At 37.6% G+C, this 22,621-nt stretch overlaps 2 protein-coding genes across 12 annotated transcripts in view; one reads left to right on the top strand and one right to left on the bottom strand.

Moving 5' to 3' along the window:
• MAPK9 (mitogen-activated protein kinase 9) overlaps positions 1-17,838 on the top strand; it is a 28,261-nt gene extending 10,423 nt beyond the window's left edge. For 6 of the 11 annotated variants that reach the window (XM_061352100.1, XM_061352098.1, XM_061352102.1 and 3 more), the window contains 8 exons: positions 208-346; positions 2,114-2,279; positions 3,157-3,228; positions 7,210-7,392; positions 8,293-8,417; positions 8,924-8,987; positions 10,029-10,100; positions 10,762-17,838. In XM_061352100.1, the coding sequence (XP_061208084.1) occupies positions 208-346; positions 2,114-2,279; positions 3,157-3,228; positions 7,210-7,392; positions 8,293-8,417; positions 8,924-8,987; positions 10,029-10,100; positions 10,762-10,904 (964 nt within the window). In that variant the 3' untranslated portion in view covers positions 10,905-17,838. Of the gene's footprint in view, positions 1-207; positions 347-2,113; positions 2,280-2,864; positions 2,937-3,156; positions 3,229-7,209; positions 7,393-8,292; positions 8,418-8,923; positions 8,988-10,028; positions 10,101-10,756 lie in introns of all 11 variants that reach the window. The other 5 variants (XM_061352099.1, XM_061352103.1, XM_061352105.1 and 2 more) reach the window with 5 other exon arrangements.
• A 1,214-nt stretch (positions 17,839-19,052) lies between these two features.
• Positions 19,053-22,033, bottom strand: LOC133211602 (rho GTPase-activating protein 24-like). Its single transcript, XM_061352116.1, has 2 exons — positions 21,754-22,033; positions 19,053-20,585 (listed from the first exon to the last, which is right to left on the bottom strand). Exons 1-2 carry the CDS (start codon positions 21,990-21,992, stop codon positions 20,378-20,380), a joined length of 447 nt encoding a protein of 148 aa, XP_061208100.1. The 5' UTR covers positions 21,993-22,033; the 3' UTR covers positions 19,053-20,377.
• Between the last annotated feature and the right edge of the window lie 588 nt (positions 22,034-22,621).

Below are 22,621 nucleotides of genomic sequence, written 5' to 3'. Positions count from 1 at the left end.
TACTTAATTTTTAATAGTGAGACTATTTAATTTGAATAGATAACTCAATTTTGAAACTCGTCATACATGGTTCTTTTAATCATAAGCTTTTTAACACTTATGTTAGCAAAGTAGTTGACTTTTATTAAACAGTTCTCACACTAAGCTTAAACCTGATATGAAAAGTAAGACTTGAGTTTTCTTAATGCTTGCTTTCTTGTGCTATAGATATTTGGTCATGGAGCTGATGGATGCAAATTTGTGCCAGGTTATTCATATGGAATTGGATCATGAAAGAATGTCTTATCTTCTTTACCAAATGCTGTGTGGTATCAAACATCTCCATTCAGCTGGTATCATCCACAGAGTAGGTAGTATTAGATCGTTAACAATACTTTTTATGAACATAGATGTTCTCAGGAAACGGGGGGAGGGGAAGGCAAGGGGTTGTTGTTTGCTAAGTGTGTATTTCGTTCATAAGAATATTATTAAATCTGAAGATCTTTCTGGTTCAAAGATAAAAATTATTGTAAATAGATCTTAAATCAGGTTATCTGAACTGATTAAAAGATAAAACATGAGTATCTGTGGACCTTTCAAACTACAAAAGAATGAGTCTTTAAAAGTAATGTTTACCTCTTAAACATCTCTATCCTTGAAGATGCTCAAAAGCTTGGACATGGGCCTGGGCCGCTGCCTTCTATTTTCTGCTGCTGCTTTTATCTATTTATTTCATTACTAGTTTGTTCCTTTTCTTTTCTTCCCCTACTTCCTGGACATACTTGTCTTAAACGTCTGTCTTTTGCCTGGTGGCTAAAAACTCTATCCAGTTATAATTTAATAAGAAGCTGTGTAAATTACAACAGATCTACTTCCTATAGATCTTTGCTGAAAAAAATCTAGCATGAAAATCCTGTGGTATGAGCAAGGAAGTTTATATATAGTTGGCTTTTGTGTATCCAGGTAGTCTTGGTACTGGGTGTTCCTGAAGTAATGTAGTGAGGTGTGTAAGAGCCTGAAGCAGGGGGGCTAGAACTCCAGCTGAATTCCACCTGACATGGTGAATGTGATTTGAAGCTAAAAGGAAGACAATATTTGCTGATAAATTTGAGCTCATAAGGTCTAACATAGTGATCAACAGAGCTAATACTGTCTGAACAACAAAATGGGCGATGAGAGGAACTGCAATGAATAGCTAACCAGAGGCGTGAAGTTATTTGAATGGAGAAGCTGAAGTGGTGAGCATTAGGTTGGGTTAGTTTAGGATCAAAATAAAATGACCTTTCTGAAGTGGAAACTCTTGATGAGAGGTCTGGTTTTGAAAAGAAACCAGGCCAAGGAAGGAACAGAGCTGGGATAGTTCAGAAGGAATGGAATAGTAGGGATTGCATCTAGAAATTACTCAGACTCTGTGACTGGAGTCAGTTCAGTAGTGTTCTGCAGAACAGTTGTTGCCTGAAATGTGCAGAACCATGTGAAATATTTGCATGTCCTCATCTCCTTCAAGAAAAGGAAGTTCTGTACCTGAGAACATGCTTTGTTTTCACCGTATGTTCCTTTGAGCACAGTAATGACTGTCCCCATTAAGCACATCTCCTAATCTATTTTTTTCCTCACTCATGAGTTACTTAGTGTTTGCACTATATCCTAATTCTGTGAAATTTGCTAATCACTATAATGCAAGCGGCTTATCTGTTATCAGCAATTTATTAATGCTTTGTGTGTTGGGATACTCCTTTTCCTGCACATAAATGCCTAATTGATGATGATGTCTTTAGGATCTATGCCCTAATAATGAAAGTATTTGGAACCTAGTATCCTTTACCATGCAACTATTCATGTGTAAAATAGGTCCACTTAATGTGTTTAAAGAAGCAAATGTATGTAACTATCCTACCAGAGCACCACTGGGTAAAATAGAGACTGCAGACAACTTTGATTCTGGTTTTCCCTGATTTATTCTGAGTGCTGATCTGTGCACCATTTAACTTGTCTTTAGTCTGTGTATAAATAAGCAGATGTATCAGAGCAGGAATAGACAATTGTTACTGAATTGGTGCGTGTTGTCTGGGGGTGGTGGTGATGTATTATTGTGTATGTTGATCCTTCCCTAACTGCAGTAATTTCTTGTTAGGATTTGAAACCCAGCAACATAGTAGTAAAATCAGATTGTACGCTCAAAATCCTTGATTTTGGACTGGCAAGAACAGCATGTACTAACTTTATGATGACTCCATATGTAGTAACACGGTATTACAGAGCACCAGAGGTTATCCTTGGAATGGGATATAAAGAGAACGGTAAGTTGCTGCAATAATGCTTTAAATCCTTTGTCTGAAATGTAGCTGTCTCAGAACTTAACAGCTTTGAAAGGAGGAGGGAGGGCTGGTTTCCCCCTGCCATGTCTGTTGTTAAAGTATGTTAATCATAGTAGTGGAAATAACAAAAATTACACTGTAATAATTTTGGTGAATATAACAGTTTTCTGCTCTGTGTGCATTTTATTCCCTCTCCCCTTCTGTTGATATCTTTTCATGTGTTGTCCTGTTGTCTTGTTGACTTCTGTGCCAGTACATCTTCTTGCTTTATCGCATGGGCTTGAGGGTATCATGCTTTTTTTATACGTGTCACTTTGGTTGTGTAAAGCAAGGGACTCAGGACCTTGCTGGGCTACTGATAATGAAAATGAAAATGTTTAATGCACCAGGCAGCTTGTTGTGCAGCAAGTGCAGATGTGGATCAGAACTTCAGTAGAGGCTGTTCTGGATAGGACAAAAAATAATCTGCAGGACTGTAGGAATACAGTGTGAGCTTACAAATAACTAACTGTGGTTCTTAAAAACCCTCTTTAATCTTTTGTCCTTGTTGCACCTAACATATGATAGTGGATATCTGGTCTGTTGGGTGCATTATGGCAGAAATGGTCCTCCATAAGGTCCTGTTCCCAGGAAGAGACTGTATCCTTCTTCATGGTTGTTTCAGTAAACGCTGGTTGTATTTCACAGAATGCTAACAGCAAAACTTAAGTCAGTTGGTGTTGATATGATTGAAAATTCATGTTAGCAGTTTGGTTTTCCACATTGTTGTGTTTTATTGTAGATGCTAGATGTTTTTGTTTGTTTTCCTCACTTTTGTTCATGATACTTCATAATTTGACCATTTCATTTTTACTTTCAGTTGATATCTGGTCAGTTGGGTGCATCATGGGAGAATTGGTGAAAGGTTGTGTGATATTCCAAGGCACTGATCGTATCCTTCCCTAGTCATCCTTGAATCCCCTTCCACTTTCAACAGAAACACAATTCTTTTAATCTGTATAAGTATAAAAGCATAAAAAATATTTTCAAGAATATGTTTTGATAGATCTACTGTACTATTTGAAATTAGTGTCATTAACCAAATTGTAAAGCTTTCCATTTTATTTTCTTAGTAGACTGTATTTAATGTAATTTGAATTGGTTGAATCCATGGAATTCATATTAAGAGCTTCAGCTTTTATAACTTAAGAAAGGATACTGTTAGGTTTAAAAAATAAATAGCAGTAAGTATATTTTCTTCTTTGTAGATAATAAGTGTTACAAGCAAAAGACTACAAAGTGACTTTTTACTGTGCATGGATTTTGATATTTATTTGAACAATAGACTCATTTTTTATTGTACAATTCAGTTTGTCAGATTTTTCTCTTGCTTATTAGCACTTGCTGGGCAAGAGTGTCCTAATTGCAATCATACTGCATGAGATTTCATATAAAAAGAAAACCTTTTTCTTTTTAAAGTTTTTTTTCATTCTATGAAAATCTTATTTTGGACTTACTTTTTGTATAAGATTGTTATTCCTCCATTTCTCCCTCCAATATTTTTGACCCAGATCTATCTCCATAAAATTCTGCTTTCTTGTACGATAGTAATAGTAGGAAATTTTACTATATTAAAAACAAACCCCTCATATCTATGTTTTCATGCCTTAGAGATTTGATATCTCAAACAAGTCTATATGCTGTTTTAAGTAAACAGAAGTGATCATTTACTAACGTAAATGTTCTTTGACGGTTTTGATGTATTTCAAAATCTTTCCCTAGAAACATTTCAAACATTTGACTCACTCTCAAATTCCAATTCTAAAACTTGGAATAAAACCAATTTCATCTTTATAAATACTATCTTACAAAGTAGTGGTGTGGTAGGACTAGATGTTCAGAATTGATGAGCAAATAAGTAGAATCCAGATGATATAATTAATGCACAATTGCCAGTTACGCCTGTAGGTCATACGAAGCTACAGCTCCTTGTGGCCCAAGATTTTGAAGACACTATATTTTTGCTCATCAGCAAGGAGAAGTTGAGTCCACCACTAAAAATATCAAGTATGTGTTCACAGATATCAGTGTATCTTACAGAGGAGGACTTTCAATTTCAATGCTAAATTCCATGACACTAATCTTCAGCAGCTGATCATGCATTATTTAGTACTACAAACAATTAATTATTAAATAAGTCTGTTTTGTTTTCCACCTTTCTTCCTTTCTATACTTATTGTTTTACCTTTTGAGGCCTTCAGACCAACCTAACACAATTCTTCATGGGTGTTATATGTCTGTCACCTGCATGTCCGCATAAGCTATTTTGAGTTATTCATGAGTAAATGAAGGAAATTTTGTCCATACTTGTTGATTAAGCAAGTCATATCTGTGGTTTTCTGGAGGTCACTGAAGTTCCACCAGTCTGTGTTTCAAGGAGTCTTCTCCCCTGGTATCTTACCAAAGTGCATAGCTGTGCTTACTGGGGTTTTTACTTATTGTAAGACTTTCAGTTCTCTTTAATGTGAAATACTGATAACTGTTGTTGAAACTTCTCCTGAATGATAACTGCTTCAGTCAGATTGTCATTTTCTTTTACCTTCACCTGCAGGGTTTTGTTGATGGAGTGGTTTGTGGGCAATGCTGGTGTAAACAGCCATGAAGCGTTGCTTTTTTTGTGTGTGTGTATGCTTGTTAAACTGCAATTGAAAACTGACTTAGTATTTGGGGATTTACAGCAGGGAATCAAGTTCAGCATGTATTTTCCCATAGGGTCAACAGGATTGTGAAGATACTTACAGCAGTGCTCTGGGTGGAGTGAGGTGCTCTGCATAGCCAGTGTGGTGGATGCACTGGAGCTGCTCCTGACTGGTAGTGCGGGGACCTCAGTTACTGGCACTGGCTGTTGCACTAGAAATAACAAATGTAGAAAAACCAGGCAATGTAGTTACCTAGGATGAAATAATGGAAACCTAGCAGCACCAGTGTGGTTTTAATGCTCTTTCTGACCAGATGGTGAAGGAAAGTATTTGCCTGACTCATGCAAAAAGCATGAGGGGGTACTCATGCTTACTTGAGGACGATCATGTTTTATTGTGATTGTAATAAGGACTCTGTTTTTAACTTTTCTTCCAGAGTCCCTGAAAGTAGGCAGATATACTTGGCATGGGCTAAAATTCTGTTTCCTTTCGACCCTGAGGTCACTAGAACAGGAAAGGTTGCACTAGAACAGTCTGCAGGTTGCAAGGTTATTCACACAGCATGTGCTGCCTGCTTCACATGGAAATTACGGTTTTCTCCCATTTGAGTTTCTGATAAAAGGCTTAACTTATTTCCAGTCCAATCCTACATTGAGGGTTTGTTTTTATTTTATTTCAGCTTTCAGTATCTGTAAAGCATTTTAAGCAATCCAACTGAGACATTTTTTCCCTTGTTTTTATTACTGAAGTGGGATGGGTCATTAAGTTTTCCTTCCCTCCCTTTTGTGCCCTGAGACTACAATAGAGTGGACTCAGTTTGAGTGCTGTTACTCGAAGAAAAAGCAGCTTCTTGAATCTAGATTGGTGGAGATCTCACAGAAACCATTTTTCCAGCTAGGAACAAAATTTCCTGTTGTATGTTAAAATTTCTTTTGTATGTGCTTTGTTTTAGCATGAGAGTTAACAGTATTGACTTCTTAATTTTGATTTGAATACAGTTTTTCCATTGGAATGTATTCAATAAGCAAATTTTCAATCTTCATATCAGAAGTCTAAAGTCTTAACGTGAGGCATTGAGTCTATATATATTTCTAGCTGAATTCTTGTCACACTAACTGAAATAAAAGTACCTCGGTGTTTTTATAATACATCTTAATTCAAAGTGCAGCAAACTTACTGTTTCATTACAAAATCTGTCTATGAGAATGGATGGGTTGATCATGAATTTAGCTAGGACATTTTGCAAGGTCGATGGTTAGACTCTGCTGGAATTGCACATTCTTTTTATCAGGAAAAAATGTAAATCGGAGTAAACTTCAGTATCAGGAATATTAGCTGCAGTGTCTTCTGAGTGTGATAAATGAGCTTTGTTACCTCAAGGAGGCTTATTCAGAGCAGACTCTGGTATCTCTGTAACCCATGTCACTGTGTCTAGGAGAAATGCCCTCACTTGAAAGCAGGAGAAGGGGCAGTCCAGAAGAAACATGAGGCACAATTTCAGCTTGCAGCTTGTAAATGTGATTTTTGTAGAATACTTAAATTCTGAATTTAAGAAGAGAGTAGTCGCTGAGTATCAGCACCATTGATATACTTAAAGAAAAGAACGTGCTAAAACCTTCCAGGAATCTGGATTCACTGTTCAGAACACCTTTGAACCTGTTCTGAAGATGAAAATTAACAAAATCCTCAAGCATCAGCCAAAGCCCCAAAACTGCTACTGCCCAAAGCCTGATTTCCTTAGGAGACGAGCACAAAACGCCTTACTTTGAATGGGATGTATTTGTTTGTTTTAGGGTCTTTTTTCATGTATTTTTCCATACTTTCAAGAATCTTCACTGTTGATGGTATCATGTTGTACTTTGAAGATTCAAAGCAGCCTTTCTTTCCTGTCCTTACAGTTTTGCTATGGATACAATTGCCAAGTAAAGCTGATTTTAGACTCAAAGAAAGTATTGCTTTCAATACTAGCCAATAATGAGGAAAAGATACTTGGGCATAATGCATTGCGCAGCACTTCTGGCCTGTCCTTAGCATTATGAAATCTGAATCTTAACTTCTTTTATGTCAGTCTAGCTTTTTGCATGGCAGCTCGGAATACTGTTGATGCTAGAATGAAGTTCATGTTTGTGTCCTTTGTTCGAGTTTCCATTAACTTTTCAGATTTCTGTAAGTGATATTTTTGTATAGTGCAGACTTCAAATTCTTCAGCTGATTTTCCTAAAGATATGGTGCAGATATTGATCAATGGAATAAAGTTATTGAACAATTAGGAACACCATCAGCAGACTTTATGAAGAAACTACAGCCTACAGTGAGGAATTATGTGGAAAACAGGCCAAAATATCCCGGTATTAAATTTGAAGAGCTATTCCCAGACTGGATATTTCCATCAGAATCTGATCGTGATAAGTTGAAAAGTAAGGCAAGATTTTTTGTATCTTTTTCTTTTTAAGATGTTAATTTAAAATCTCTGCAGTATGCTTAATAAACAACCAAAACTAATATAAAATGTTTATTGCAATAGGTGTCAATATAAGAAGCTCCATACCTTCTGTTCCTTATGACGTGTCCTGGAATCTTAGTAGTAGTTGTTAAATACAGAACTATTTCCCTCTTCCCAGTATTCTGTTTAATTCTCTTAATTCTAGCCTATTGAAAAACATCCATTGCTTAAATGTTCTCTGTTATGGAGATTAGTTGTAATTATTCGTAACTATCTTTTTCTAGTTGGTGTGTGTATATAACTTATTTTGGCTATACTTTGACTTCAGATGATTACTGATACAATGAGAAAAAACCCACCTTATGTTTTCTAGATGGTCAAATATTTATTTGTACATAAAATAACTTGTTATAGGCTATTTTATTAGTACAATTGTCATACAGACAACAAGGAAACATCAGTGAAGTGCCACTGCAACAATGAGTAGCCAGTTACCCTACAGTAACACTTCTAAAAGAAAAACTAATTTGATACAGAAATCTGATCAGATAATTTCTGCACCAAGATATTTTTAATAAGCTTTTAAAAAAAAATACATTTAGTGTGGTTTATGTTCAGTAATTAGTGCTAAATAAACTGTGACCCATGTAACAGCAGAACTGTTCAGAATTGAATTTAGTTGGTCTCGGTTGTTGGGTTTATTTTGGATAATAGCAAAAAATACATAGCTGTGTAGGGAAGTTAGGATTTGTGGGTCTGCTTTCACAGTGAAATCTTACATGCATGTCTTACATTCCTAGTATCCATTTCCTGTGTCAGATGTTAAACTCTACAGCTTTTTTATGTGTATGTTCTTTTCATTTTTCCTTTCTAGCCAGCCAAGCTAGAGATTTATTATCAAAAATGCTTGTAGTAGATCCAGACAAGAGAATTTCTGTAGATGAGGCCTTACGTCATCCTTATATTACTGTCTGGTATGATCCAGCTGAAGCAGAAGCTGTAAGTTTCCATTTAAAATAACTTTTAAGATACCAGTTTAATAACTTTGAAGTTTAGTTGCATGCTTTGAACTCATTCTTTGGCTAGCAGAAGCCGCACATAAAGCCTTCAGATCAACATCAGGGGCAGAATCACCTGAAGAAACAGCTGCTGGAATGCAGCTGATTTCATTTTGAAAGTGGTTGTTGATAGTTCCTTTTACTTCACAGAAGGAGTTGCCTATGTGATGGCAATCCAGGCTTTTCAAAAAGGGGTCTTTCTCTAAAGCCCCATAAAGCGTTAAAATGAGTGTAATTTTAGTTGTGCTTTTAGGCAGCCTTTCCGTGGCAGCAGGACGTAAAAGCAAATTCTGGACTCTCAAAATGAATGTGAGGTATAGAGTCTAGACTGCCAGAGATGAAGGTAACAAAACTCTTAAGAAAGCTGTCATTTTTAGCTGGTTTAGTTATGATTGGTTGTGCTAACCTGATGTGTTAGATACTCTGTAGACTTTCTTCTCTTTGTAGCCTCCACCTCAAATTTATGACGCGCAATTGGAAGAAAGAGAGCATGCAATCGAAGAATGGAAAGGTAAAAAGAGAACATGTCAAATTACATTTATTGTAGGAACTTGTATTATTAATGCATGGCTTGCAGTACATGTGCTCAATAAAATGCTACAGTTTTCATCTTTTATCCTTCCCATTTGTAATCTCAACACTTCTTTTTCCTTGATAGAAAACCCTGTGATAGCAACATGCGCCTCTTCTCACTGTGCATTATTTAAGCTGTATCTCTTGACAGTATTTACAAATTCATTTGTTCTAGAAGTCTTAAATAGAAGAGCTTTTTTGGTGTGTGTGGCTTTGTTTGATTTTTTTTTTTTCTCTCAATGCATATTTATTGATCAAATAGGTTAAACTGTTGACTTTAACAAAAGAACACACGGCATTGTGGCATTGAAATCAATTCACCTTGTAGTGGTAGTCAAATACATTAAGTGGTGAGGCAGTTTAAATTTTAAGCAGCTACCATCAGAGGCCCAAAGGCAATAGATAACTTTGACTACTTTGAAAGCTGCTTGATTCTGTGAAATAGCTTTATAAATCTCAGTATTGATTCTGGCTTCTATTTTCTTTAGAGCATGTCTGCACAGGTATACTTCAGATTATTTTGGGTTAATGCAAGGTGGAAAATTAAAATGTTTGTTTAACTCTGATTGAATTCATTTGTAAATCATGTTACTCCAAATTAAAGAAATCTGTATGGACTTTTGAAAATCCAAATATGACTTTTTTTCCCCAGTTAATATCAGTGCATCATAGATATGCCTAAAGTATTGGGGTGGGATGGTAGCTATTTTGAAGTGGACAGCTGTTTATAAAATATGTTGATTTTGATACATGCTTAATGTCTTTCTGTCATGCATAAAGAAAATCCATAGAATTATCTGATGCTGTAGGCCTTTAAAAAAACAAAAGTGAAAATAAATACTTGCACAGCTGTCCTTCCAGAGTGACCCTTAACCATTTCATTGACCTTTGTACATATGTGAATTGTGTACAAATCCTCTGTGACCTTACAGTATATTTTCTCTCTTTTCTCTCATTCTTCCCACCCTTCTCATGTAAGAATTAATATACAAAGAAGTAATGGATTGGGAAGAAAGGAGCAAGAATGGTGTGGTAAAAGATCAGCCCTCAGGTTAGTCATTGTTTCAGTAGTTCTCCTGTAACTATGATGCATAGTGCTGATCTGTTGCACTAGTGAATGAAGATATCCTGCTTAATAGTCCAGGTAGGCAAAAGTTTGATTGTTCAAGACTCTTTGAGATCCTTTGGAGTTCCATGTGCAGTAGTTTTCCATTGTTACGAAGTAAGTTATAGGAAAACTTTAAGGAGTCCTGTGTGTCTAAGACTCTGAGCTGCCTTCTCCCCAGAGGGCTGTCATCAAATGAAGTAATCAACACCATGCTACGTCACTTGTTGCAGCCTAGATAGCTTTTACACTGAAGCTTATTCTATGGTTCTGCATGGATAAATCCCTTTCATGCAGGCTTAAACATCATTGGGGCTCCTTTAAAATAATTAATAGTGCAAAGTATTTATGCTCATGATTGAATCCTTGATGTTTGCAGCTGTTTGTGTTGTACATTGCCTCCCCCCACCTACCTTTGCCTTCCTCTCCAGAGGGAGAAGCATAAATATCTCTTCTCTTACTGCTCACTTTTAGTTTTGACTACTAAATGCTTGCTTTTCTACACTTTATTTCTTTTTCTAAGGATTTCTGTGGAGAAAGTGATGTTATTTGTGTCTGCAATATTGTCTTGCCTCAGATTTTATTATGTTTGGTTTACTTAGCACAGATGCAGCAGTGAATAGCAACACCAGTCCTTCCCAGTCATCATCTATCAATGACATTTCATCCATGTCAACAGAGCAAACATTGGCCTCCGATACAGACAGCAGCCTCGATGCCTTGACAGGACCCCTCGAAGGATGTCGATGATCAGCCAGGATTGCAGACTTGACTTTGGAAAAGATCTCTTGCTTCCATTGGGCCTGAATTGCTTGTAAGTTAATGGAACCAAGTAGAAAAACTCCATGTTCTGCATGTTCTGCTAAAGTAATGCCTGTTTTTTCTTTTACTCAGTTGTCATGAAATTGCCTGCTTAATGTTGTAGAATGAAAGCAAATCAATGTTTAAAGAACAAAAGATTTTAAATTTAGACACTCTTACAGGCTTTTGTTTTTTCAGCCTATTTCAGGTGAGCAGTTATAATAGACTTTTAGCCAATAACTCCTCTTAAGGGGGTTCATGAATCTTCAGTCCCAACTAGCAGGCTTCTGTGACACAATGGTTGTTTACATTTTAGTACAGTATTGCTCATTAGAGGTTTTTTGAATGTATAGTCTCAATGAAGTTTGTTTTAACGTGTGACTGTGGCAGTTTGCTTTATTTAACGACTGGAGCGTTGTATGTAAGTGTGATCTCACACATTGAATGCTGTCAGTTCTATGTTTAAAGGGCAGATATTCTTCCACGTAGCACTTTTTATTTTGTTGAGCCCTTTCTAGCTTCACTTTCCAATTCTATCTATCTTCTTGTAGAAGAGATAAACATGAAGAATATAGCCATTACTTTGTATTTCACCTGTGAGCATGTGTGTCTAACTTTTCAGTTCTTTAAATATGGGTGGAAGATACAGTGGCTTAATTAAACGTTAAGGAAGGATGAGTGGCTTATCTGTGAAGCAGTGCCTGTTCAGAAGAGGAGAGAGTGCTAAAATGTTCTGTATTTTCTAGCTTGTGATACTGGTCCTTTACCAAAAACAAACAGAAAAGGAAATTTTATCTGTGATGCTCTTCATTCACTGCAAACTCTGATAAAAGGACAGATGAATTGGAGAGACTTGCAGCCTCAAAAAGAGCTGCATAAATGTGTTCCATTTTTTTAATGGGTCCATTCTGTCTAGTGAGCGATTAAGGAAAGAAAAATGCAGTAGTTTTGAGTCACTTGTAAATTAAGTATTTAGTTAACAGAGTTTAGCTCTATTCTGGCCTTAGGAACAACTCTCTATTTATACTGGGAGATGAAAACATATTTAGTACATATTTTCTAAATACAGTGTCAGAGAAGAGGAGATTGAGAGTATTTGCTGCTTCAATACAGGCTTATCAGTACAGTTTTCAGAACCAGATAATACAAACGTTGCCTGTTACACTGCATAATATGTTGAATTAGAAAATGTATTTGTAGTAGACTAGGGCTTAAATTGCTTTATACTGCACTCCTGTGAATCTGTGCACGTTCACTTTGGAGTGCACAGGTGTGAAACTTTGCTAAAGGATCGTGTGTGTGTGCATGCATGTGAGACTAAACTATATCGCTATAAGAGTAATAGACATGTACAAGATGAGGTAAAAAACCACTTTCTTAAAGGCACTATATTTAGCTGTTGATCCAGATACTCTTGACTTGAATATATAAATAGAACTTATAAAATATACTGGCCCAGCCAGCCACTGCATTACTGACATATTTCTCTTGTAAAAGAAATCTCTCCGTTGTTTCTGACTTTATAATTTGAAAAGCATCAGTTTCTCTTTATGCAAATATTACTTTTATGTTGAAATTGTACCACTTCTTAATAGCTAAATTTGCTCTAGCAAAAATGTTAAGGTTTTATTGCCCCAGAAGGTTAAAAAAGCAACCAAAATGAACCAAGTTCTTAACATTAACTTCAGAATTGTCATCTGGAATCCTGGATTTTTAAAATTCTATTTAAATGAATTGCAGGATATTAGGGCTTGGGTTTTTTCCTTGTTGTTTGGTTTTAAACCTATGGATACCTTTATTTTTGGATACCGACAATATATGTGAAATATTTTTAGTCCACTTTTGTCACTGGAAAAAAACACCCTACATTTAAAAATAGCTATTTATCATATAGCAGAACAGTACAGGTTGCTGTTCTTTGGCATCTTTTTAATCCCTTGTTATTTGTGTAAGGTAAAATTACTAAAGACCTATTCAAAATGAACAGTAATGATTCACTATGCAAGTAACTTCCTTGGATTTCATTTTTCCACATTTTTATCTTTTTCAACTGAAGTTGCACTGTGCTATGTTCATTTTAACAGTTACTGCTTTAGAAGGCTTAACACAACAAAGATTTTAGATATTCAGAGTTGAATTTTTCCTATTGGATTTGGTCTGCTCAAAACTATGAGGGTTGGACCAGATGACCTCCAGGTCTCTTGCAACCTAAATTATTCTGTGATTCAAAATGTCATTTAATGTTTAACACAACTGCCCTATCTCCATGATTTGAACTAGTATCTGACCTTCTCCTAGAGCATACTGTTAGCTTGTATATATGCTCTTGAAAAAGAAGACCCCTGAGATTAACTGAGTTTCTTTGTAAATCTTCTTGTAGATAAGCTGTCTCTTACCTTATTTTTTTAACATCATCTTGCTATGGCATACATTGAAACTTCCAAGTTTTACTGGAAGTTTTTCTGCTTTCAGAGTATGCATGAAATGTCTGTGAATATTGTGGATTTTGATTCCAGTATAAACCAACATCAAATTGCTAATACCTGTATGAACACTGATCTCAAGTAGACACATATGCAGGTTATATTCAGAAAAACGCATGTAGAATAGATGCATGCTAAAGCTCCCATGCTATTTCAGTGTCCACATATAGACTATAAATGCACTGCATGCAGATTATATGCATCTAGTTGTATTCCTGACTGCAGATTAAGTTCAGTGCCACGTTTGTGAAATAGTCATCAATGCCATGAGAGCTTCATTGATGGAGAACAAAGTGCACATGTAACTTGACAAGGGTTTAAAAGTTGAGAGTTTGGTGTGCAATAAAATCACTTTTATGCCTACTACTAAAATCATGTATGTTAAGTGATGCAATTGACCATTTTTTTGCACTTTGGCATTTGTAAATATTTATATGTATTTAAAGATTAAGACTATGTGAGTGTGTGCATACATATATATGTAAAGGAACCTGCTCAGTTTTGTAAAAATGAATGTTACTTTTCTTTGAAAGACTTTGTATAGTGTTAACACTACTGTGGTATACATAAACAGTTGATGAAATCTGACTAAAAATAAGTGGTGGTCAAAATAGATACAATCTGTAATCTTAACTGCTCACCTGAAAGACAGAGGGATCTATGGCTATCAATCAGATTAGTTACCAGAAACATTGTTAGATATATGAACACTGAGTAGCTGAATGGCATTGCAGAAATGGAGTATGTTTTAAACAGTTCATTTCATCTGTGCTCGTATCATTTTTCCTCAAAACCCTATGATCTTTAGAAAGAAAAGCTTGGCATTTTGAACTCTGATAAGCAGTCTGTGATTTGAGGAAATACTGTGATATGGCAAATTTAGTTTTATATTGGGAAAGATGAGAAGTGAATATTAAAATTGAGGCTTTGTCTGCATGAATCACAGAAAATAAACTAGTCTAATGACTGGAAACTACTGTTTGCAAACAGCCTTGGAAGTTTTGTAATGTTTCCGGTAAGGGTTTGCATTTCCTTGTCAAAATAAACTCAACCTTAACTAGAAATTAACTAGTTGGTTGGTAAGTTTCAAAACCTGTAAGGAACCAGAGGGCTCTGGAGGTTTTCGTTGTCTTTTTTTAAGACCTAACAGAGCATATGTGTTTATTCAAAATTAATTCAGGAGAAAAAAAGAAGTGATTCCATATGTTCAATTTTCCTTTCCTAAAGGAAAGTTGGTTTCCTTTTTAGATCTATTTGGCTTTAAATCCTGATTTTATCAATTAAGTAGCATTTAGACATTCAAAATACAGCTCACATCCCAAGTCTCCAAGAAGCGAGTGGATGACCTTTCTGTTGGCAGAAGTGCAGTCCTCTATTTTCATGTGTGCTGGAAGTTGAGATGTTAAAGTGCAGACAAATCTTTCCTGAACATAATGCTGGTTTGGAGTATGGGTTCAGTCTTGCAGCAATACAGTTTGTGTAGAGTGTTTCATCTGAACTGTGACACTTGAAGTGGAAGTTTAAGCATGGTGGGGGGTAAATGCTGAACAGCCTTTGTCTGTATATTCTACATATGTCATATGGATTCTATCAGGCTTGATGCTAAACTTAGTGATACCATATACTGGGAACCAAATTCTTTCCTGGGAGGTGTATTGTGGAATTCCTGCTCAAAACTGGTTTTGATCTAGGGATACCAGCACCCAGATGCGGAATTTGGACTTGAGTTCCTATAGATGAATCTAGTGATTTCTTTGCTTTTCCAGAGTGTCTTTTGGTTTTATTTTTTTAAGATGTTGAAATATGACAGAAAAAGTGTATTCTGGCTCATTATTTTACATATATTTTAGATTGTCTATTACATGAGTGATAGTGATTTTCTAAAAGCTTATTACACAACTTCTCAGATCAGTTTAATTTTTTGCCCGCTCTGCATGCTAAGAATGTCTGGAGCTAAACTAATGTTTTAAGCAAACCATCTTTTCTCATATTCATGTTGGAGGAAAGTGGGGAGATAACCATCTTTTCTGTTTGTGTTCTATAAAATGACTATTTTTGTAGCTAAAAGTTTAGTTGCGGGATTTCAATCCCACACAATGTTGCTTTGTGGCTATAAAATTCCCTGGGTCCGCTATTTCAAACAGTATGTGTATAATAAGTCCAGTATGAAATTAAACTAGTAAAACACACTCTTCTGCAATTTGTTATTGAAAATATGGCAAACTATTTTGGTCCAAGACTTCAAAACAAAATAGAGAAAATAAATGTAACTCTTTAAGGTTTTTATTCCTTGATGCTGCTGTTTGTTTTTTGGAAAGGTGCTTGCAGTTTTGCACAGAAGAAATCAACTTTTATTAATTGCTGGGTTTGAAGCACTTTAGGATTCTTCTAAATACAGCCAGTATATAATGTAAGAAGGAATGACATGAAAGTTTAATGTGTTTAAATTTTGGTTGCCATCTTTGCTATTCTGATGGATTTGATCAATGTGTTCCTTTAAATATAAATCTGTTTTCAGAGATTTGAAATGAGAAATCTTTTTAATGGGCTGAAATTTAACACATAGTAAGAGATCATTTGAGAAACATCTTGTACTCACACGCCCGTAGGTGACTTGAATAGCAATGTGACTACCTAACCATTTATTAGATAACAAAACAACAAAGTTACAACAGTGTGTGTTCCTACAGTGAGCTCAGATAGCTATGAGCACTTTTTCTTCAACAAAAAGCTTTTTATTACCTTTAGCTACACATCATAAGGTAGTTGTATCTGCTGTGGTGAGGCCAGAACATCTGTTTATTGGGACTCCACTGCAGTAGATGCTGTACGAATATACCACAGGAAGACATTGTCCCTGCTCTGAAATGTTAGTCCAAAACCCTGATGCTTTCCAGGGTGTACTTAAGCAAATTCCTGTGTATTTGTTTCTGTAGCTCAGCACTCTGTAGTTTCTTGGTGTAACAAAAGCAGAGAAAAATGTAATCGGGTAAGAACAACATTTTGTGTTCACTACCTGAAACAGTCCTATTTGTTACTGATAACAAAGTGAATTTAATACCCGTGAGCATATGCTAATGTGTTGTCTTCTAATGGGGAAGATCTTTTTTGAGAACCCAAGCGTGTCACATAGTTTTTCTATGAATTCAGATGCTTAAATTGGTGCTAATTTTTTAAAAGAAGATGTAACAGATGGTTAGCAGTGTATTTGTCTGTTTTTGATACCTATATTTTCTTAAGTGGTGGCAAGCCAAACTTTATAAAAACGAACCAATGTGCATTTTCAGCTTCGTCAGATTCCCAGATTTTCCTCAAGTAAAATGTTTAAACATCCACGGTAGTTGCTGCTTCTTTGGAGCTATTGCTTTCAAGTGTTGTGTACACTAATAAAATGAACACAGTTAGAAAAGATAGCAAAGCATCACTGTCCTTTTCTTGAAGTTACATGGCGTGTTGGGTTCCCCATGTGGTTTTAGTAGCTTAGTGTAATCAAGGTATCTAATTAAAAGCAAGTCACAGATACCATACCTGTGTGCAGTTAACTCAGTGCAGTGAAGCCTTACCTGGTCATTAAGATAATGTATAAAGATTATATAAATTTTCATCTATTTTGAAGAGGGAATAACAAATAGAAATAATTACCTGTTTTCATACAAATCCCAATGTTAATTGCAGAGAATATATTCCATAGTGTACTCCAGAACACGTGCTATTAAAGAGTAGAATAGGCTCCTTGAGTCATTTGTTATGAAATACAGTTTTATCAAATGACTCAAAATAACCCCCCTCCAAAAATCAGTTCTTTGAGAGTTTCTTTTCAGATGCCTTCAGGTTTTAACTCCCTTTGGAATGCTTTCTATGGCTCGTTTTGGCCTCCCTTTCCCACCTTCTGTTTACCAAATGTCACAAAAAGTAGCATCAAGCCCTATCACTTATTACAGTGTTCTGATTTTATGGCCTTAATATTAGTTACAGTATGGTATATAATTTCAGAAGAAAGATGTGCTTTGAAGTCTAATTATATAGATACATGTGGCCTCTTTTGCCTATGAAATTAGGCTTTGATTGTCATATCTCATTCTTGATGCTTGTGCAATAGGAACATGTTCCTTTCAATGCAGTGGCTATTTTGTCTGATGCTGGATTTTGTTTTCAGGATGACTAGAAAGTGTTTTGAGGTTTGTTTTTCTTTATCAACAGCAGTTGTGCTTCCTTGGTTTTTTTGATTGATTTTCTTCACGGAAACTAGAATTTCTTCAGGAAAACTGTCAGTAACTACTTCTGAAGTTCTACTTCAAGCCTCATTCTGAAGCTTTGTGGTTTTTTTTCTCCAAAACCCTTATTGTAAAACCGTACTAAAGCCACTGTAAAATGACAAATAAATATGTACACTTCAAAAACATGAGCAGTCTGTCTCATTTACTGTACTTATGTTCTCTTTTTCTTGATTCTTCCTGTGTTGAAGTAGAATGTTTTCTGTACCCAAAATGGTGTGTGCTCTTAGTTACCCTAAACCATAAAGTTTCAGTTGCCACGTTAGCTTCTATTTAACCATAAAGTAAGTATTGGTATGACAAGGGAATGAAGAACAGCTTTAAGAGGTGGCTGAAGCTGCTTTCTCCTGGAACATTTGGAGACATGAACAGCAGCTGGGTTTACAGCCAAGTGTGGTTTGAAATTTTGGGGGTTTTAAGTGACAGAATCCTGCTTGCTAATACTGGCAGATCAGTATTCCCATCCATGTGCTTCAGCATCAGATTGTCAGACTTGTTGCAAGTTTCAGGTGAGCTACTGTATATATATGTGTATACACACACACACATATACGTTGGAAGACTTTTCACCTTGTGCTTAGACAATGTTGTGTTTCATTTCATTTTCACTGAGCACGGCAGGGGTATGTGTAACTTGGAAAACATAGTTCCATTGTGCTCACTTTGAGGAAGAGGTGAATACTCTTGCAGAGACAGTGATGAGGTTTCCAGGCCCTTTACAAAGCCTTGATCAAATTGCTTTTGAGGGAGGTTTTGTACCATTAAAGGAAGGGTTCACATAGCTGCCTGTCGAGACACAGGGCAAGGGCTCTCAGCCAGCCTTTGGCATTGTGAAAGCCTCACCTGTGACAGTCTGATGAAATGTTTGCAGCAACATTGGTATTTCTGGCGTGGAGAACGTGGAAGTTTTTCCTCTTTGTATGGGGCATTGCAACAGATGATTTGGATGGAGCAGGGATGCCTAGGAGATTGCAAAGCTCCCCTGTATTTGGTGATAGGATGGCTTTCAGGTTGCTTCTTCAGCTGGAGAGGAAGATCTGTTTCATTAAATAGTGAACAAAAAAGCAGGATGATGATGTGTGTGCAGGGAAGTACTTTACAAAGCATTATCCAAGTATATTCCTTGCCTTAAGCCGTATCTTTTCTTTGGATTTCCTATATAAATTTCCTATATATATTATTTATAGTACTTGGAGTTGGGAGGACCGGTGAAGAAAGGTAAGGAGAGATGGAACTGATTAAACAAGGCCTCAAATAGTTTTTGAGGCAAGTGGGACTCATGAAGATAGACTTCTTTCATAGCAATGAGGTCTCACAACATGAATTAAAAAAGGGCAGGGGGGGGGAAAGATGGGAAGAATATAAGTGCCTGGAATTCAGGTTAAAAAACTGTTCAGTTCTCCATTACTTGGTGCGAAGGTAAGGTGGCAAAGAAACACATTATGGTTCAGTGATGCACGTGTGGAAACCCCGCAGTGCATGGAAGTGGTTGGCCAGCATGTCCTTCTGAGTGAAGGAGCTGCAGCATTGCCCTGGGCATGGAATAGGGGAGCGCTGCTTCCCTCCAGGAGCCTCCTGGGATAAGCCTGGCCTTTTGATTCACTCCTATTTGATCTTAAAACAAGCTGCTTGCTCTTCTCTGGGGAAGAAGAAACACATCTGTGTGGTTTCTGCTTATTCATCATGAGCTGGTTTAGTGATACACTGAGTTATCAAGTACGTGGCCACGGTTGCATTTAATCTTAATGAAGAGCAAATAATGAAACACACTTTATTGTCATATATAGTACAATTTCAAATACAGGACAGGTTAAAGAATACAGGTACTATTGCTCATGTTAAAGTTCTGCAGTGGCATAAAAGAACATGGTTATTAATATTTAGCTGTATATGTATCATTAATGCTGGTATCAAAATAGTTAACACATTTCTCATGTGGAAAAAGGTATCTCTGGGGGATGGGAGGGAGGGAGCCTGCCAGTGGCAGTTTTAAGACTAATGCGTTCCTATGGGAGTCCTGTAGGGAAGCTGATTATAATCCAGAGGAACAAATGGCCTTGTAAGAGCCCTTCTCATCCATAAATTAACATCCCTTCAGTGAGAGCACAGGAATGGCACAACAGCTCTGCATCCTGGGCACATGACCATATCAAAGTGCAAGGGGGAGATGCAGCTGTGGTGTCCCACCGTTCCTCTGTACTTGTCTCTGAAACAGCTGACTTAAGGATGCAGGTATGAGCTCAGCATTCTTGTAGCCCATGGGACCTTGGGGTGGCTGGTAGAACACACTCCAGCAGGCACAACATCCCTTGATTAAAACCACTCAGTCCCTTGGGCATTGAGCGCACGGGTACAAGGCTTGAGGCTAGATGAAAAACATCTATGACGAGTCCTTCCCCAGCACAAGACATGGGCTGGCTTGGGAGCTGGTAGTGCAGTGTCTGAAAGATTTTCCAGTGCTAAGAGAAAGGATCCCTGGCATTAGCAGGGTGGAGCAGAGGGAGTCAGCATCCGAATGAGTTTGTATCAACTGCTCACTTTGTAATCGGCAGCCTAGTTTTTGCTGTTGGGTTTCTTATATTGCCTTTGGAACAGGGGAGTCTGCTGAAATCAGGAGGTGGCCTTTCTACAGCTCAGCTCCACGTCGAACTGAGCACACCCCTGTTCATTTCCATCTGTTGATTTCCCCAAAGGTTTCAAAAAACTCTTCCATCTCTTTCTGGAGCATTTCATTTCTTTTCTCTGCATCTTCCTTTGCTCTCTCCGCGTTTCGCATTTTCATCTCCACAAGGCTGTACCACTTGCGCTGCTGTCCCAGTTTCGAATGCATACCCTTAATCTCGGACTGCAGCTCCCTGTTCCGCTGCTCCAGGCTGTTGGGAAGACACACACTGTAAATTACAGGCTTTTTCCCCCTCCTCTTTCTTGATAAAGCTTTTTTAAAGCAGCGCTTTTTAACATACATTCCCATAAATGCAAATGTTGGAATCCCTAATTCTTTTCCAGTTCATGGTGTTATGTATTAAAATAAAAGCTGCCTTTTTAGTTATCCTGATTTATAATATATATAAATGCCATATAGCCAGAGGAGTCAGTTTTGGAGTTGGTTGTTTTTGTAGTGGAATACTACAGTAGTCAAAAGGCAAAGGCAATGCAACATATTTTAGGAAACACTCAGGATATTGCTTATATTGCATTTCCCTTGAACTGCAAAGGAAAATATAAGCAGAATACAGCAAACAGACAATAAAAACACTAAAAACCTGGGAAAAGTTCTTTGACTTCCTTTACTAAGAAGAAATTGAGGAATACTTCAAGAAATTGGATCTTTTTTCTTTACACAGTATTCATGTCAAAGTGTAATCCAACAGAACCCACTTGCCATCTGTTTTAACGATGCATGTTGATGCATCTGGTTTTATGTCAATTCACATGACGTATTTGTAACTTGTAGCTAATGAACAATATTATAATGTTCATTCCTTTTAAGTGCTCACTAAAAAAGCAGCACTGTTAGGAAAGTGGAGCTTGGAAACATTGCTGCCCTTTTTGCTTCAACAACACGCAATGGCTAAATCTCTATTCAATTTCTAAGATTAGAAATTGGGAGAATACTTACGAGCGCTTTCCTCAGAGCCCTTTAAATTCCTGGCTTGCAATTTGTAAAGAATGATGACTTAGTGCTAATGCTGCTGGGCCACCTGTGTGCTCTTCCCTGGAGAAATGCTCAGTATTGGATTAAGGCAAAAGGGAAGAACACACAACAGACCAGAGGCTTTTCAAAGGGCTTTGCTCAGCCCTGCACAAAAAAAACTCTCATAGATGCTCTGGAGTTTCTCAAGCACTTCACATGAAAATGAATTCAAATAACTGAGTAACTGCTGACCTAATCTGGTAACACTGGATTCTGGTGACATTCACAGTGCTATATGGAGGCTTTGACTGCAGCAGCATCCACACCCCCTGCTTGTGGCTAAGGACCCCGTACACAACAGGAAGAGATGGCTCCCCTGAAGGCTCATAGTTTTACAGATCCTATACCTTGCGATCTTGGATTCATACTCAGCCTTCTGCCTGGACATCAGCATCTTCAGCTTTGCCAGGTGCTGCTGTAGGGAGGTTGGGTTTGCTGGCGGTTCACTGTCGCTGTTGTCCATGGGGACGTGTCCTGTGTTTTCCTGATCCCGCAAAGCAGGGCTTACAGCTGCGGTGGTTCCTTGGGAGGCTTCTGGGTGGGCAAGGCTTGTTAGGTATCTTGAAGGAGGACTTTCCTCAAACATGGTTAGTAGTGGGAGCCTGCAGAGTGTGCCCGGCCAGTGCCACCAGTCAAAGCCTCAATGCCCTTTCTGTTCTGGAGGAGACCTTGTTTCGTGTCTGTCTCGCTCAGCCTGGTCGCGGGCTATGAGAGTGTTCTTCCTCCCCACAGCTGCTTGAAGCTTGCCAAATACTTGGAAATCGTCCATTTTGCTGGAGCCCGGATCTTGTTTCAGCCTCCAGCTTTGCTCTCTGTACACAGCAGGTTGAGGGCTTGAGCTGCTGCTCCCCTCTGCTGCCCGCTCGCCTCTCCTCTATCGTCATGGCTGGGTTGCTCTCATCCCTGGGAGCTACTATTGCTTTCCTTCACCCAGGCTGTTCAGTGTAGTTTGCCTGACCTCTGTAGGTGGCCCATTTGATAGCCTGACTGCTTTCATTGCTGGGCTGGGGCAGTGAATCCTGCAGCCCTATCCCGGGGCTGTGCAGGGGGGCACACGGCACCCGCTTTGGCTGCAAGGACAGGGCTCCCTGTGTTCTCCTTCGCACGCATTAACAACGAGACGTGTTCCAGCTGGTTTGGCTGCCCTACATCGAGCTGGTCAGGCGTGAGAAAAATGACATGAATGTGAAATGGCTGATTGTGTCCCTTGTGCAT

The sequence above is a fragment of the Neopsephotus bourkii genome, unplaced genomic scaffold, assembly GCF_033783945.1.
Source record: "Neopsephotus bourkii isolate Nb327-2 ecotype Australia unplaced genomic scaffold, CSIRO-AGI_Nbou_v1 NB_620, whole genome shotgun sequence".
NCBI classification, from domain to species: Eukaryota; Metazoa; Chordata; class Aves; order Psittaciformes; family Psittacidae; genus Neopsephotus; species Neopsephotus bourkii.
The sequence above is the reverse complement of the archived record's forward strand: the minus strand, read 5'-3'. Positions and strand labels throughout refer to the sequence as shown.

Coding starts and splice junctions, on each gene's coding strand:
- LOC133211602 (XM_061352116.1), bottom strand. CDS start 21,992: ATGTTTGAGGAAAGTCCTCCTTCAAGATACCTAACAAGCCTTGCCCAC. Junction 20,586..21,753: donor TATGAATCCAAGATCGCAAG/GTATAGGATCTG, acceptor TCTTCCCAACAG/CCTGGAGCAGCGGAACAGGG.